Raw genomic sequence first — 12,620 nt, forward strand, 5'->3', positions numbered from 1 at the left:
GCAGGCATGTTTGGATGAAAATAGCTCTGGCTACGTTACACTATAAAAACCCTGCATCATCCCGTTGGTGGGTCTATTTTCCATTAATATTTCAAACACCCAATCATCATATATGTGTACGGATGTTAGATAGGAAATTAATTAGAGACAATATTAGGCAGTTATAGAAGTGAACTATTTTACTTTGTGTACAGACGGACGTGCATCCTTTATAATGAGTGAAGAGGGCCTATATAATTTAAAATAGTTACTTGTATGTTTAGCGTCACTTCAGGGTCACTTATGGCGATTTTCCTTCACTTTCAACGTTTGTATAGGGAAGTAGTTCCAGCCGTCCGCTGTATGAATTAATTCAACTCTGTAGTTGTCGGAGTCCTTGTCCTCGATGATCCTCTTCAAAGCGCCAATGACGACTTTTGAATTGACCGCAAGAGCTTTAGAAGTGTGCTTCAGTTTGGAATAGTACTCAAGAGATAACTCTTGAACCAATCTTGTTCCTGTGACCAGGACACCGTTATTATCTCCTCCTTTAATGCCTCGCATTATCTCATCAATAGAAGCAATGATCTTATGTGCTTCGTTTTCAATGAAGGTGGTAGCTCTTTCTACTTTTATGTCAAAAGCAGTTTCCTCTTCTTCAGTAATAGTAAAATCTTTGAGAGTTTGTTGAAAAACTTCATATTCCGGTAACTCAGGGACACCAATCGAATTAAATGGCTTGAACCTCAAATTATGAATTAACTTTTCATTAGAAAACTTCAGGGGGACGTCGTTTTTATTATCAATTAAATGGAATGACTTCAAAATTGCGAATTGGAAAACCTCTATCAAGCATAACGACTTGGTGATACCAACCTCTTCCAAAAGATAGTTCAAAAACTGTTTGGTAGTCTGTAATTGCTCCATTTCATTGTCCATGGCGAACCTATACTTTAATCTCAATTGGTCCTTCTTATCACCAGCTTTCAATTTTTTCAGTTTCTTATTCATTGAATGGATGGCATTAACATTTGATTCGATATCATTTTGACAATCTTTCAACAAATTTTCCAAGTGGTGACTTAAATAATAGACATACCAAAACATAGAGTAGGCTTCAAAAGGCTTGTAGATATTTAAGTCGAACCCCTTCAGGGAAAACTCGATCATACTTGATAGTTTCATAAAATATGTCCATGAACAGTAAATTTGTGGATTGATGCCTTCGAATTGGGCTTGGAGAGAATCCCATAGTATTAGTTGCCGGTTGAAACCCTGTCTATATCTACACGTATTTTGGGATGAGTTTTGGTACCATTCCAGGAGGATATTGGAACTTTCCTGAATAAGTTCACTACCTATATTGGATAAAAGTTTTGATGGAGTTTGTGCTGAAAACTCCTTGACATGCAGTGAATAAAAGTGGGTGAACGAGAATCTTCCCAAGACAGTTCTGTCGTCTCTGATGAAAATCAAGGGGAATAAGATTCTTGCGATAACATGCCTCTGTTTCAATTTGTTGAAAAATCTCGCAAACTGATAGGTTTCCAACGCAGAGTCTGCTTTGTACACGAGCAGTACTGTTTTAATATCCTCTGAAATTGTAATGAAACCGCTGTAATCTGTGGGTAATTTTGTAATTTTCCTGGGAGGGAATTGATTAGACCTGTGCTTTTGTATATGTGTAGAGAATGAACCGCTTGGTGGAGACAATTGTAGTTGCGGAAGTATACCATTGACAAGGTTAGCATTTTCGATTAGTTCATCCAAGTGCATTGTTTCTGTCGAGTAGTTTGTCAGATGGTCTTCTAAATGGACTAAGCAAAGCATGATCTTAAGTATATGTTTCAGCATAGTCAAATGTAAGCTATCATCTGAATATGTTTCCAGTAGTTGGAGACTTTCTATGATGCTATTAATAATAGCATCTTGTTCCGGCAAATTATTGAACGTGTTAAAACCCATGCTATTATAGTTCAAATCCTCTTCTTCAAAAACGATGCCAGCACTCAAGAGTCTCTGCACAAATTTTGTTAAGTAACAAACTCCAAGTACGCAGCTCACGAGCACTTTATCATACAAATCATCGCCCGTATGCCAAAATGGACCAGCACTTGTTCCCTCAATCAATGACGATAACAGGCTTTCCGTGTATCTACAGCTCAATACGGTCGTAGGTAGAGTCTGATACTCGTTGAGCCATGAGATAACACATCTTAGCAATCTATCTGCTATAGCTGTCACGCTTGCGAGTGGCGGTTCATATGCGACGTCCAAATTAAATTCTACTTCTTCTGCAGTCAGCTCTATGAGACTTGAATCCAACTTGGAGTTGTTGACCTCCAAGGAATGTGTGCCCTCGAATAGATCAAACCTGGGATCTTTGACGATGGTCTCTGGTTTTAATTTCGAACAGAGTTCATTAAAAAGGCTTGTCACGTCAACCAATTGGTCAAAGTCATCGGTAATGCTCAGAGAACCTAATATATTGTCCACCTCCATTCTCAGGGATGTATCGGCTATTATCACAGCTTCTCTATACTGCCAACGTCTTCTCCACCGTCAATGCTGCTCTTCTTCGACCACTGAGTAGTCACCGCTTTGCTCACATTTCTACTTGAAATGAAATTTCACCAAACAATTATTACCCGAAAACATAATAGCGCCAAATGAACCTATTGCATAAAGATCAGGTAATAACATCTGCAATCCAGATGGAACCATGCTTATATGTATTTCTGTACAGTTAGGGGAGCTGCTAATACCGACCCATAAGGTGCGCTAAATTTTTGCTTGTCTTTGCGAATAATCGTATTCATCCTATGTGGAGCATATTTTGTTTGGCAACGATAATACGAAAATCTCCGGATTTGCTTCAACTTGAGAAGGACAAGACCATTCTTTTGAATTGGGCGATTTGTAGAAGAAGGAAGAGCAAACAAGTAGGTTAGCGGATCAAACTGCTTGTTAGCTAGGATAATGATTACTTTAAAGCCCAATGCCGTTCGAACTTTTCGACAAGTACAGCGTTGCAGCACCCGCTTTTGTCGGTATCAATCTACGAACGTAAAGAAGTCTGTGACGCCTTTGCAGGAATATGACAAACTCGTTAAATTGGGGAAGCTACGGGACGATGCATATCAGCGCGGCATTATCTCTTCCTTGGGAGATTTGTATGATTCATTGCTAAGATATGTGCCTCCAATAGTTAAGACGCCCAGTGCTGTTGACCAAGTCGGTGGTTGGTTAAACGGCCTCAAATCTGTGTTTAGTCGTGGCAGATCTAGGAACGCTGGGGCTTATGTAGATGTATCCAAAATCGGTGATTCGATACCTCGAGGAATTTATTTATATGGAGATGTTGGTTGTGGGAAGACGATGTTAATGGATCTTTTCTATACCACAGTCCCCAAGCATTTGACAAAAAAGAGGATTCATTTCCATCAGTTTATGCAGTATGTTCATAAAAGGTCGCATGAAATAGTTAAAGAGCAAAATTTGAAAGAACTAGGCGATGCGAAAGGTAGAGAGATTGATACGGTTCCATTTTTGGCTGCAGAGATTGCTAAAAGTTCTCATGTTCTCTGCTTCGATGAATTTCAAGTTACTGACGTGGCTGACGCAATGATACTGAGAAGGTTGATGACTGCCTTGTTATCCGATGATTATGGTGTGGTACTCTTTGCCACCTCGAATAGACAGCCTGATGAATTGTATATTAACGGAGTCCAAAGGCAATCGTTTATTCCATGTATTGAATTAATAAAGCATAGAACTAACGTAATATTTTTGAATTCACCAACAGATTACCGTAAAATCCCAAGACCAGTATCGTCAGTCTACTACTTCCCGTATAACAGCAGCATAAAATACTCATCAAAAGAGTGTAAAGCTCGTCGAGAAACTCACATCAAAGAATGGTATATCTATTTTGCACAAGCTTCCCACACCGATGACTCGACTGATTCTCACACAGTGCATAAGACATTTTACGATTATCCGCTGACCATTTGGGGAAGAGAGTTTAAGGTGCCCAAATGTACACCCCCTCGAGTAGCGCAGTTCACATTCAAGCAACTATGCGGTGAGCCACTGGCTGCGGGGGACTACTTAACGTTGGCCAAGAATTTTAGATCCTTTATAGTGACTGATATTCCATATTTATCTATCTATGTCCGTGACGAAGTGAGAAGATTCATTACATTTTTAGACGCTGTTTATGACAGCGGTGGGAAACTAGCGACCACAGGTGCAGCAGACTTTACTTCATTGTTTGTGGAACCTGAACAAATATTAAATGACTTTGAACTACGCCCAGCAACAAAGAAAACCGAAAGAGTTGACACTGATTTGGTAGATGAGATGGTCGAAAAACATGGGTTCTCAAAGGAGATCGCCAAGAAATCTCACATATTTGCCCTCGATGAAGAAAGGTTTGCCTTTGCTCGTGCTCTGAGTAGATTATCACAGATGAGCACGACCGATTGGGTTACCAAGCCCAGATATTGAACTCATATTTATATCACGAAAACGCATTTATATATATTCCTGTATTTAGTTTGAACACATGTCATAGTGCCGGTATTGAAATCTCCATGACCATCTAACAATTGTCGTAGTGCCTTGAACAATACTATTACGGATATTGCTCACCTGAGTTTTTTTCGTTACCCGAGTGAAAATTTGATTAGGAACGGGGATAGTTAAAAGACAATGGCAGTACAGATAAAGGTTAGATGAAGCAACAGTGGAATTTATCAGCATTTGTAGTGCCTAGGTTGCTAACGGCGTTGTGAAAAAGGTTTAAGAATGTCAGGTAATAGAGAACAAGTCTTTCCCACGCGTATGACGCTGGGTTTGATGAAGACCAAGTTGAAAGGTGCCAACCAAGGTTATTCTTTGCTAAAACGTAAGTCTGAAGCCCTAACAAAGAGATTCAGGGACATTACCAAAAGAATTGATGATGCCAAGCAAAAAATGGGGAGGGTTATGCAAACTGCTGCGTTCTCCTTGGCCGAAGTTTCGTACGCAACAGGTGAGAACATTGGATATCAAGTCCAAGAAAGTGTTTCTACTGCTAGATTTAAGGTGAGAGCACGTCAAGAAAATGTTAGTGGTGTTTACTTGTCTCAGTTTGAATCTTACATTGATCCTGAAATTAATGATTTCAGATTAACTGGTTTGGGTAGAGGTGGTCAACAAGTTCAACGAGCAAAGGAAATTTATTCTAGAGCCGTTGAAACTTTAGTCGAATTAGCTTCTTTACAGACTGCATTCATCATCTTGGATGAAGTGATTAAAGTGACGAACAGAAGAGTCAACGCCATCGAACATGTTATTATCCCAAGAACTGAAAACACAATTGCCTACATTAACAGTGAATTGGATGAGTTGGATAGAGAAGAATTTTATAGATTGAAAAAGGTCCAGGAGAAGAAACAAAATGAGACTGCAAAACTAGATGCTGAGATGAGATTGAAGAGAGATAAGGCAGAAGAGGACAATTCAGAGAGTTTTGGCGCTGATGAGGAGCCTCAAGGTGAGACACTAGTTGCTGATCAAGAAGACGATGTTATATTCTGATATCTTCAGGCAGAACAAGAGCCTTTTCAAAATTATGTAAATCATTATTGGAAAAAAGGATATGTTGTATAATTGTTTAATAAATGACATCTTGTTTTAACAAGCAGAAATCATATTTCTCACAATATGACCATAAATGACATCGATTTGAAAACACAGTCAAATAGTAGCAAAAAGAGACGATTGTCTTCTTTTACCAAGTTTTTATTCTGAATAATTTTTTTTTCATTTTTTTTTTCAAGTCTCCATCTATCCCTTTCTACTATATGGTGGTCGTTCATGAAAATAAAATCACCAACCGAGTCCAAAATGTAAATAATTGAAATGGGGAAGAAAAACAAACTATCACAAACAGTAGAAAAACACTAATTTAGATATATTTAAATACGTATATATATATTTACATGATCGGTAGATTAACAGCCCCCCTTTTCGTAAAGAAAAGGATAAACAAAGAAAATATAGTACAGATAGGTATAAACAGAATAACGGTGAAGAAAGGCATAGATATTGCCTCATTCTTATGGAAAATAGAGTATTTATAATCTTGCATCCTTTCCTCTTGGTCTGTCTTTTACTTTCATTCTATTTTGATTTTTGCCCCTTCTGGTCTTATAACCCTTTGCCAGTTGTCCCCATGGGGACATAGACAATTTATTGGACTTGGATTTACCACGACCACCACCATGAGGATGGTCGCACTTGTTCATGGCAACACCTCTAACAGTGGGTCTTATTCCTAGCCATCTTGATCTGCCAGCTTTACCAAGAGATCTGTTTTGATGGTCAATGTTCGAGACCACACCAACGGTAGCAATAGCCTCTAGAGATACATACCGATGCTCACCACTTTGTAATCTGACGGTGGCCTTCTTTTTCTCAGGTAATTTCGCAAGAACTCTAGCATAAGTACCAGCAGAACGGCAGAATTTACCAGGTCCAACTGGAGTTATACCGACGTTATGAACAATAGTACCTATAGGAATCATGGAAATGGGTAAACAGTTGCCTCTTTGAGTAGTTTTAACACTCAGGATAGCGGGATCTACTTTCCCACCCATTTCATCCAACAGACTTTGAGGAATGCCTTTTCTGTAGGATTCGACTACATCACCTGGACGTAATCCATCACAAGCAATGATATATGACAATTCCCCGGTGTTATTATGCTTCAACAAAGCAATATGTGACGATCTTCCCGGATCGTATTCAATTCTTTGCACCGTTTGAGATCCACCTTCCCATCTGTTGAAATCTATCAGCCTCGTTCGATTTTTATGTCCACCACCATGATGGCGGACAGTAATTTTCCCTGAATTATTTCTACCACCATGCTTCTTTCTAACAACGGTTAAAGCTCGCACAGGACGACCTTTAAACAAGTATGGATAAATGGGGGAACGGTACCATCTTAAACCAGGAGAAACCGGTTTCAGTCTTTTCATTTGAGTGACCTCTTTCGCAAGTTTACGACGTCTTTTGATCAATTCATCCTGCCTCTCAAGGGTCACAATATCGGTATCATTGGGAACAATCTTTAATAGTCGTGGGGTGAGATTCAAGTTGGAGTCATCTTTAGGCACACTGTCTTGCCAAGATCTAACGGTTTGGGAAAAACCTCGGTATAGGACACCATATGGATAACAAGGGCTCCTCCTACCAATAAGCGATGCTGAGGAACTGGACCACAGCACCGATCTAAGAGACCCTAGTACCAACATTTTTTGTAGACACTTCAATCCTCTGTTTTTTGTGCTTATTGCACTGTCTCTATCTCAACGCAAAACTCACTCTCCCTTCCCATATGTTCCCTTTCTTTATCGATTATAGGCTCAAGCCCTAACTTTCCTCGCGTCGTCTTTTTTTTTGTACTGAAAATTTTTCTTGAGTATTTAAAGAAGAACAACTATTTCAGATTAATAATTTAGAAGTATGTACCTTGATCACTTGAGAAGAGAACAGTATATGAAAAGTAGCATATAAAAAAGTTTATGGGATGTGTCAAGGAACAGGAGTTCCTAACAAATAAAAATAGATCGTACTGATGTTTTTTTTCCAGTAATGCTGTTTTCATTTACAAATGGAGCTGAGAGGAAATCTGTATAGTTATTCTTTTTTTTTTTTTTTTAGTGTTGCAATTCCTTTACAATCGACAACGACGACTTGCAAGTACAGCTTTTTGTTGGATATCTCATTAACATGATGACTAAGTTGTCGCCCCAAGCGGATCTTTGAAATGACCGATTTTACAAACAACACACTGAAAATTCTGAAAGTTAATGAGATACATACACGCTAAGCATTAAACGTTCTTTTTGAAAGAACATAAATTGCAACAAGAAAAAAAAAGAAGTAATATCACGACGTCATCCTCTTATTTCCATCTGTATAATTGCGCAGTATTTGGATCGTAAAGTATTTATCCGACCTAGTTTCCTTTGTTAAGCACAATTCGATATGAAACCAATTCTTTTGATATTATATACGAATCTTGACCGCTATTTTTTTTAATGATGATTACACTCCATGCTAATCATGAATGTGTTCAATGTAAATTTTGGATGCGATGATTAAAATTGTTGTTTACGTTTTCTGAAATCTAAACTAAAAAGAAAAGAAACTGTTGAAGGATCAAGCCCTTGGTATTAAGGTGTATGACAAAGTGTGTTAATGAAGATATAACTTCGAAAAAAGAATACAATTGCGCAAGCCCGGAATCGAACCGGGGGCCCAACGATGGCAACGTTGGATTTTACCACTAAACCACTTGCGCTCTTTTGGTTGTATCATTTGGGTACTGCCGTTAGGTATACTGAATTCAATGCTCATATCTGTCATTCCGAAACGGCGCCTTATTTGAGGAATGGTGAATTTCATCATTGGACATTTAAGTGGATTCTCTAAACGCAAAAAGAACTTTTATCAGCGTACACCGAAGTGCCTCGTTTACTGGCATGTATTCAATGCGTTTCCCTTCCCTTTCATTTCGGCTATCCTCCTATGGACGCGGAATATTGCATCCAATGCCTCCAGTTTGGCAAGCTCTATACGGCGAGGAAAGTTAATTTGTCTCGAGACAAGGAATTCTCGAGAATTTAGCATGTACCAATTTTATTCATGGATGTTGCTCTTCGTTTGGTTCATTTTTGGCATGCAGATACCTGTTTTAAGTGTATCACGACAAATACTGATGCTAATCCCGCATTAATTAGTATCACCATGTTTCTAATTTGGGAAAAAAAGCCAAGCTCCGATTCCCCGTTTAGCGCCAAGACTTGGACTATGACTTCTGAACGAGCATCCGAGTCTATTTTAGCCTGTACTCTATTGTTTGACCAAAAAATGGAAGCAACATAGGCACGTAAAAGGGATTCCTCCACCCCCCTGTGGGCACATTCTTTCATTCTGTACATGCGAAAGAATATGGACTACGCAGGAAGGTGCCTTCAATATACGAAATCTATGAAGAGTGGTTCGTTCAAGAACAGGAACATATTCATTATGAGAATGACTAAGCGCAAGAGGTGAGATAGGCTATCCAGTAACCCGTTTGTGCGGTATTGGCTGGCAAAGAATTTCATATAAATAGTCCAGCTGTGATGAGATGTATTTGAGAGTATGCCTTCATTCTTCTCTTTCTAGTTAGCTTCATATCACCACTAAAGCAATCAATTACTCAAAAAAACAAATACAATGGTCAAAGTAATCTCAATCGCTGCTGGTGTCGCTGCTCTTGCTGCCGGTGCCTCCGCTACCACCACCCTAGCTCAATCCGACGAACAAGTCAACTTGGTTGAATTGGGTGTCTACGTCTCTGACATCAGAGCTCATTTGGCTGAATATTACTCTTTCCAAGCCGTTCACCCAACTGAAACATACCCAGTTGAAATTGCTGAAGCTGTTTTCAACTACGGTGATTTCACCACGATGTTGACCGGTATTTCCCCAGACCAAGTCACCAGAATGATTACTGGTGTCCCATGGTACTCTAGCAGATTGAGACCAGCCATCTCCAGCGCTCTATCCGCAGATGGTATTTACACCATCGCAAACTAGGATTACTGCTGTACGAATGAAATCCTAGGGACATTAGGAAGTAACGAAAAAGAAAAAAAAAAGTTTTTTTTGACAGTATAATCGTATATGTTTACATATCTGTGTATAAACAATCATATTATTTCTATCAACTGAAGTTCTTTCTGTGATTTCCAAATGATAATTTCAAGACCGTTTAACATCTTTAGAGGGTTTCGGAGCTTTACCTGCGTCAACTCGAACATATTTTAATGCTGAACTTCTCGATATAATGAATGATGAAAGAACTTCATGTTCTGAGCCAATTTATCATGAGTTCGTTTCGCATCCTTTTTTTTTGTAGTAAGTATTTGTGAGCATCAAAGCCAAGAGCACTTGCTCGTGATAAGTGTACTCGTGCCTTGTACTTATATACACAGCATGTCAGGTAATGGTGATTTGTGTGAGCCAAGGCGGGTTTCTGTCCCAATGATATTTCACGTCAAGCATGCGTCTGGCAGCTACTTTGAACACGGTCAAGTTGTCATCAATATGCACCAGCATTTGGAACCGAGTATGTAGCAAATCCTCTTGAAGAGGTGAGATCAATGACCGAAACAAAATGGCAATGTATTAAACACTTGCTGATAGTTTGATTCGGACAACCCTCATAGACATTCAGTGATTAGATATCTGTGTCTATGCTCATTTCAAACAGTAGTAACTCTCATTTCTGGAGGAAGGCGTTTGTTTATGTCTTATTTAAACTAACCAGACTGTCCACGCCAGCCAATGAAAAGATTGATGTGGCGTCCAGGCATCGTTCATAACTCAACATCCGCTGAAATAAATATCTCATCAAATTTTCTTTCCAAACTTTTCACCGCAGTAACTTCGTCACCATCAGTGAGTAGAGGATTACACTTAACCCGTACGTATATTCTTCTTACGGTTTCGAAAATTTGGTCGATCGTTTTTAGTTCATCATCGCCTCCATTCAAAATAGTTTGTTCAAATCCAATGACGATCTTCAACCCTGTCTGCTTGATTAACATACCAAAGACAGAGATGCCTTCCAATTGGAAAATCGACTTCAACGAGGGTTTAGAATCCAAGGAAGTCCACTTAATCAGAGAACTTTCAAAGTAGTCCAATGATATATTCGAAAGCACATTATATTTGAGAACATCATTAACCTCATTTTCGGCCTTACGGGGGACGTAAATCAATATAGGTTTATTGAATGCATCTATCAATGATATAAAGCAAGGTACTAAGCTCATCATGCTGGGAATGTATACGTGGACTATGCTTTTTCTGAGACAGTATTTGTGTAGTTTTCTGTTCGAATATCTTCCAGGTATTGTCTTCTCAGCTGTCGATGAGCCTCCTTCCGACAAGATTTCGAATGTGAAAAAAAAAGTGAAACAACATATTATTTATATATTTTTAAAAATGGTTTGGAGAGAGTTCATTTATAAATTCATTATTTACGATCTGTTGGCAATAGATTCTGCAGCAGTTCTACCGAAGACAACACACTCCAACAAACTTGACCCGCCCAGTCTATTGGCACCATGAACACCACCAGAAACTTCACCAGCTGCGTACAACCCTTTTAGTAGCGGTTCGTCGTTCTTGCCAATGACCTGCGCCTTGACGTTGATTCTAGCACCACCCATGGTGAAATGAACCACTGGCGTTACTTCACCAATGAACACCACGGTTTCTGGGGTAACATCTGTACCAAACTCATTGAGAATAACGCTACGCCCTAGGGGATCGGCTTTGGTGGTGAACGAAGAGTAGGTTTGTAATTCTTGGCATAATTGCGCGGCAGTGATTGGCAAATTGTATTCAGAAACAACTTGAGATAATGGCAATTTCTGTACTAGTTTCTTGAACATGTAAAAGTCCAAATTGTTCTTCAAGTCTTTGTACATTTTTTCGCTCATGACCAAGAGTGATCTGTTACCGTCTTGAGGGCAATGCTTTTGGATGGCTTCAGTGACGACGTCCCTTGTAGTCAACTCGTTGACGAACCTTTGGCCGGTGGTAGGATTCAATAGGATACCACCGAGACCTCTAAGAGATTCAGCAGCCAAGAATTTCCAGCTCGAGTCACGATCATTAGGATCGATGAACCCGGTTGGGTGAACTTGGACTTGGTCCATGTCAATCAAATCAGCGCCCAATTTTTTTAGGAGTTTTTGACCATCCCCAGTGGTTTGTTGGCCATTTGTTGTTGGCAAGTCTACCAGCTCGGGCGCATATTGCTCGAGCATTTCCTTAGAAAAGCCAAACCCTCCAGAACAGAAAACAACATTGGAGGCATTTAGTGTGTGCGTTTCACCATCCTTGTCCTTGTACACTATAGCAGAAATGGAGCCATCCTTTTCATGGATGTCCACGACTTTACTGTCTAAATTGATCTTGACCAACTCAGGCTTAGTCTCGGCCAGCTTTTTCAAATTGTTGGACAAGGCGGAAACAATTTCGAACCCTGGAGGTAGCTTTCCCGATGATCTATGAGTTCTTGCCACGGAATGGCCACCCAATTGGGCCAAGAGATCCAACTTCAAGTCGAATTCGTTTTTCAGCCATTCAATGGCCAAGGGAGAATCATTAGCCAACTTGCCCATTAATTCTTCGACACCTTTCCCCTTAGCAGACTTGACGGTGTCGTCTTCGAAGAGGCGTGGCGAGTCCTCGATGTGGAAGTGGCGTTGCGTCTCCGTGCAGGCACCGTTAATACCACTGGAGGCCTTGATGGAGTTCCCACCGATGGAGGAGGCCTTTTCGAGGATGGTTACTGGAATGTTGTATTTATTAACTAGTTCATTGGCAGTAGCTAACCCAGCCAAGCCGGTACCGATAACAACAACAGGAGAAGAAGAAGAAGACATTTGTAGTTGTGGATGCGTGATTGTGGGAAGAGAAATAGAGGGAAAATAGGGTGCTCTTAGTGCGCATTGTTCTCAGCTTTTATATGTGCGAGTATTTTAATCTGTTCAGAAACGCGACGCGTTGCCCCCGTTACCGTT

General features: G+C 39.8%; 7 protein-coding genes and 1 non-coding gene across 8 annotated transcripts; 3 read left to right on the top strand and 5 right to left on the bottom strand.

Annotated features, from left to right (window-relative positions):
* Positions 1–276: 276 nt before the first annotated feature.
* MAK10 (Mak10p) lies at positions 277–2,481 on the bottom strand (the record flags this gene model as incomplete). Its single annotated transcript, XM_056227338.1, has 1 exon — positions 277–2,481. One exon carries the CDS (start codon positions 2,479–2,481, stop codon positions 277–279), a length of 2,205 nt encoding a protein of 734 aa, XP_056087169.1.
* A 477-nt stretch (positions 2,482–2,958) lies between these two features.
* On the top strand, positions 2,959–4,488 carry AFG1 (Afg1p; the record flags this gene model as incomplete). The annotated part of the gene is made up of 1 exon (XM_056227339.1): positions 2,959–4,488. The coding sequence occupies one exon, from the start codon at positions 2,959–2,961 to the stop codon at positions 4,486–4,488; it is 1,530 nt and encodes a 509-aa protein (XP_056087170.1).
* Positions 4,489–4,788: 300 nt separating this feature from the next.
* Positions 4,789–5,562, top strand: VMA8 (H(+)-transporting V1 sector ATPase subunit D; the record flags this gene model as incomplete). Its single annotated transcript, XM_056227340.1, has 1 exon — positions 4,789–5,562. One exon carries the CDS (start codon positions 4,789–4,791, stop codon positions 5,560–5,562), a length of 774 nt encoding a protein of 257 aa, XP_056087171.1.
* Positions 5,563–6,101: 539 nt separating this feature from the next.
* RML2 (mitochondrial 54S ribosomal protein uL2m) lies at positions 6,102–7,283 on the bottom strand (the record flags this gene model as incomplete). The annotated part of the gene is made up of 1 exon (XM_056227341.1): positions 6,102–7,283. The coding sequence occupies one exon, from the start codon at positions 7,281–7,283 to the stop codon at positions 6,102–6,104; it is 1,182 nt and encodes a 393-aa protein (XP_056087172.1).
* A 981-nt stretch (positions 7,284–8,264) lies between these two features.
* Positions 8,265–8,335, bottom strand: Skdi_5.trna1G. Its single transcript has one exon. It is a non-coding gene; the product is annotated as a tRNA-Gly (tRNA).
* Positions 8,336–9,255: 920 nt separating this feature from the next.
* On the top strand, positions 9,256–9,618 carry PAU2 (seripauperin PAU2; the record flags this gene model as incomplete). Its single annotated transcript, XM_056227342.1, has 1 exon — positions 9,256–9,618. The coding sequence occupies one exon, from the start codon at positions 9,256–9,258 to the stop codon at positions 9,616–9,618; it is 363 nt and encodes a 120-aa protein (XP_056087173.1).
* A 782-nt stretch (positions 9,619–10,400) lies between these two features.
* Positions 10,401–10,859, bottom strand: TCA17 (Tca17p; the record flags this gene model as incomplete). Its single annotated transcript, XM_056227343.1, has 1 exon — positions 10,401–10,859. The coding sequence occupies one exon, from the start codon at positions 10,857–10,859 to the stop codon at positions 10,401–10,403; it is 459 nt and encodes a 152-aa protein (XP_056087174.1).
* Positions 10,860–11,066: 207 nt separating this feature from the next.
* Positions 11,067–12,482, bottom strand: FRD1 (fumarate reductase; the record flags this gene model as incomplete). The annotated part of the gene is made up of 1 exon (XM_056227344.1): positions 11,067–12,482. One exon carries the CDS (start codon positions 12,480–12,482, stop codon positions 11,067–11,069), a length of 1,416 nt encoding a protein of 471 aa, XP_056087175.1.
* Between the last annotated feature and the right edge of the window lie 138 nt (positions 12,483–12,620).

Source organism: Saccharomyces kudriavzevii, assembly GCF_947243775.1.
Source record: "Saccharomyces kudriavzevii IFO 1802 strain IFO1802 genome assembly, chromosome: 5".
In the NCBI taxonomy this organism is placed as follows: Eukaryota; Fungi; Ascomycota; class Saccharomycetes; order Saccharomycetales; family Saccharomycetaceae; genus Saccharomyces; species Saccharomyces kudriavzevii.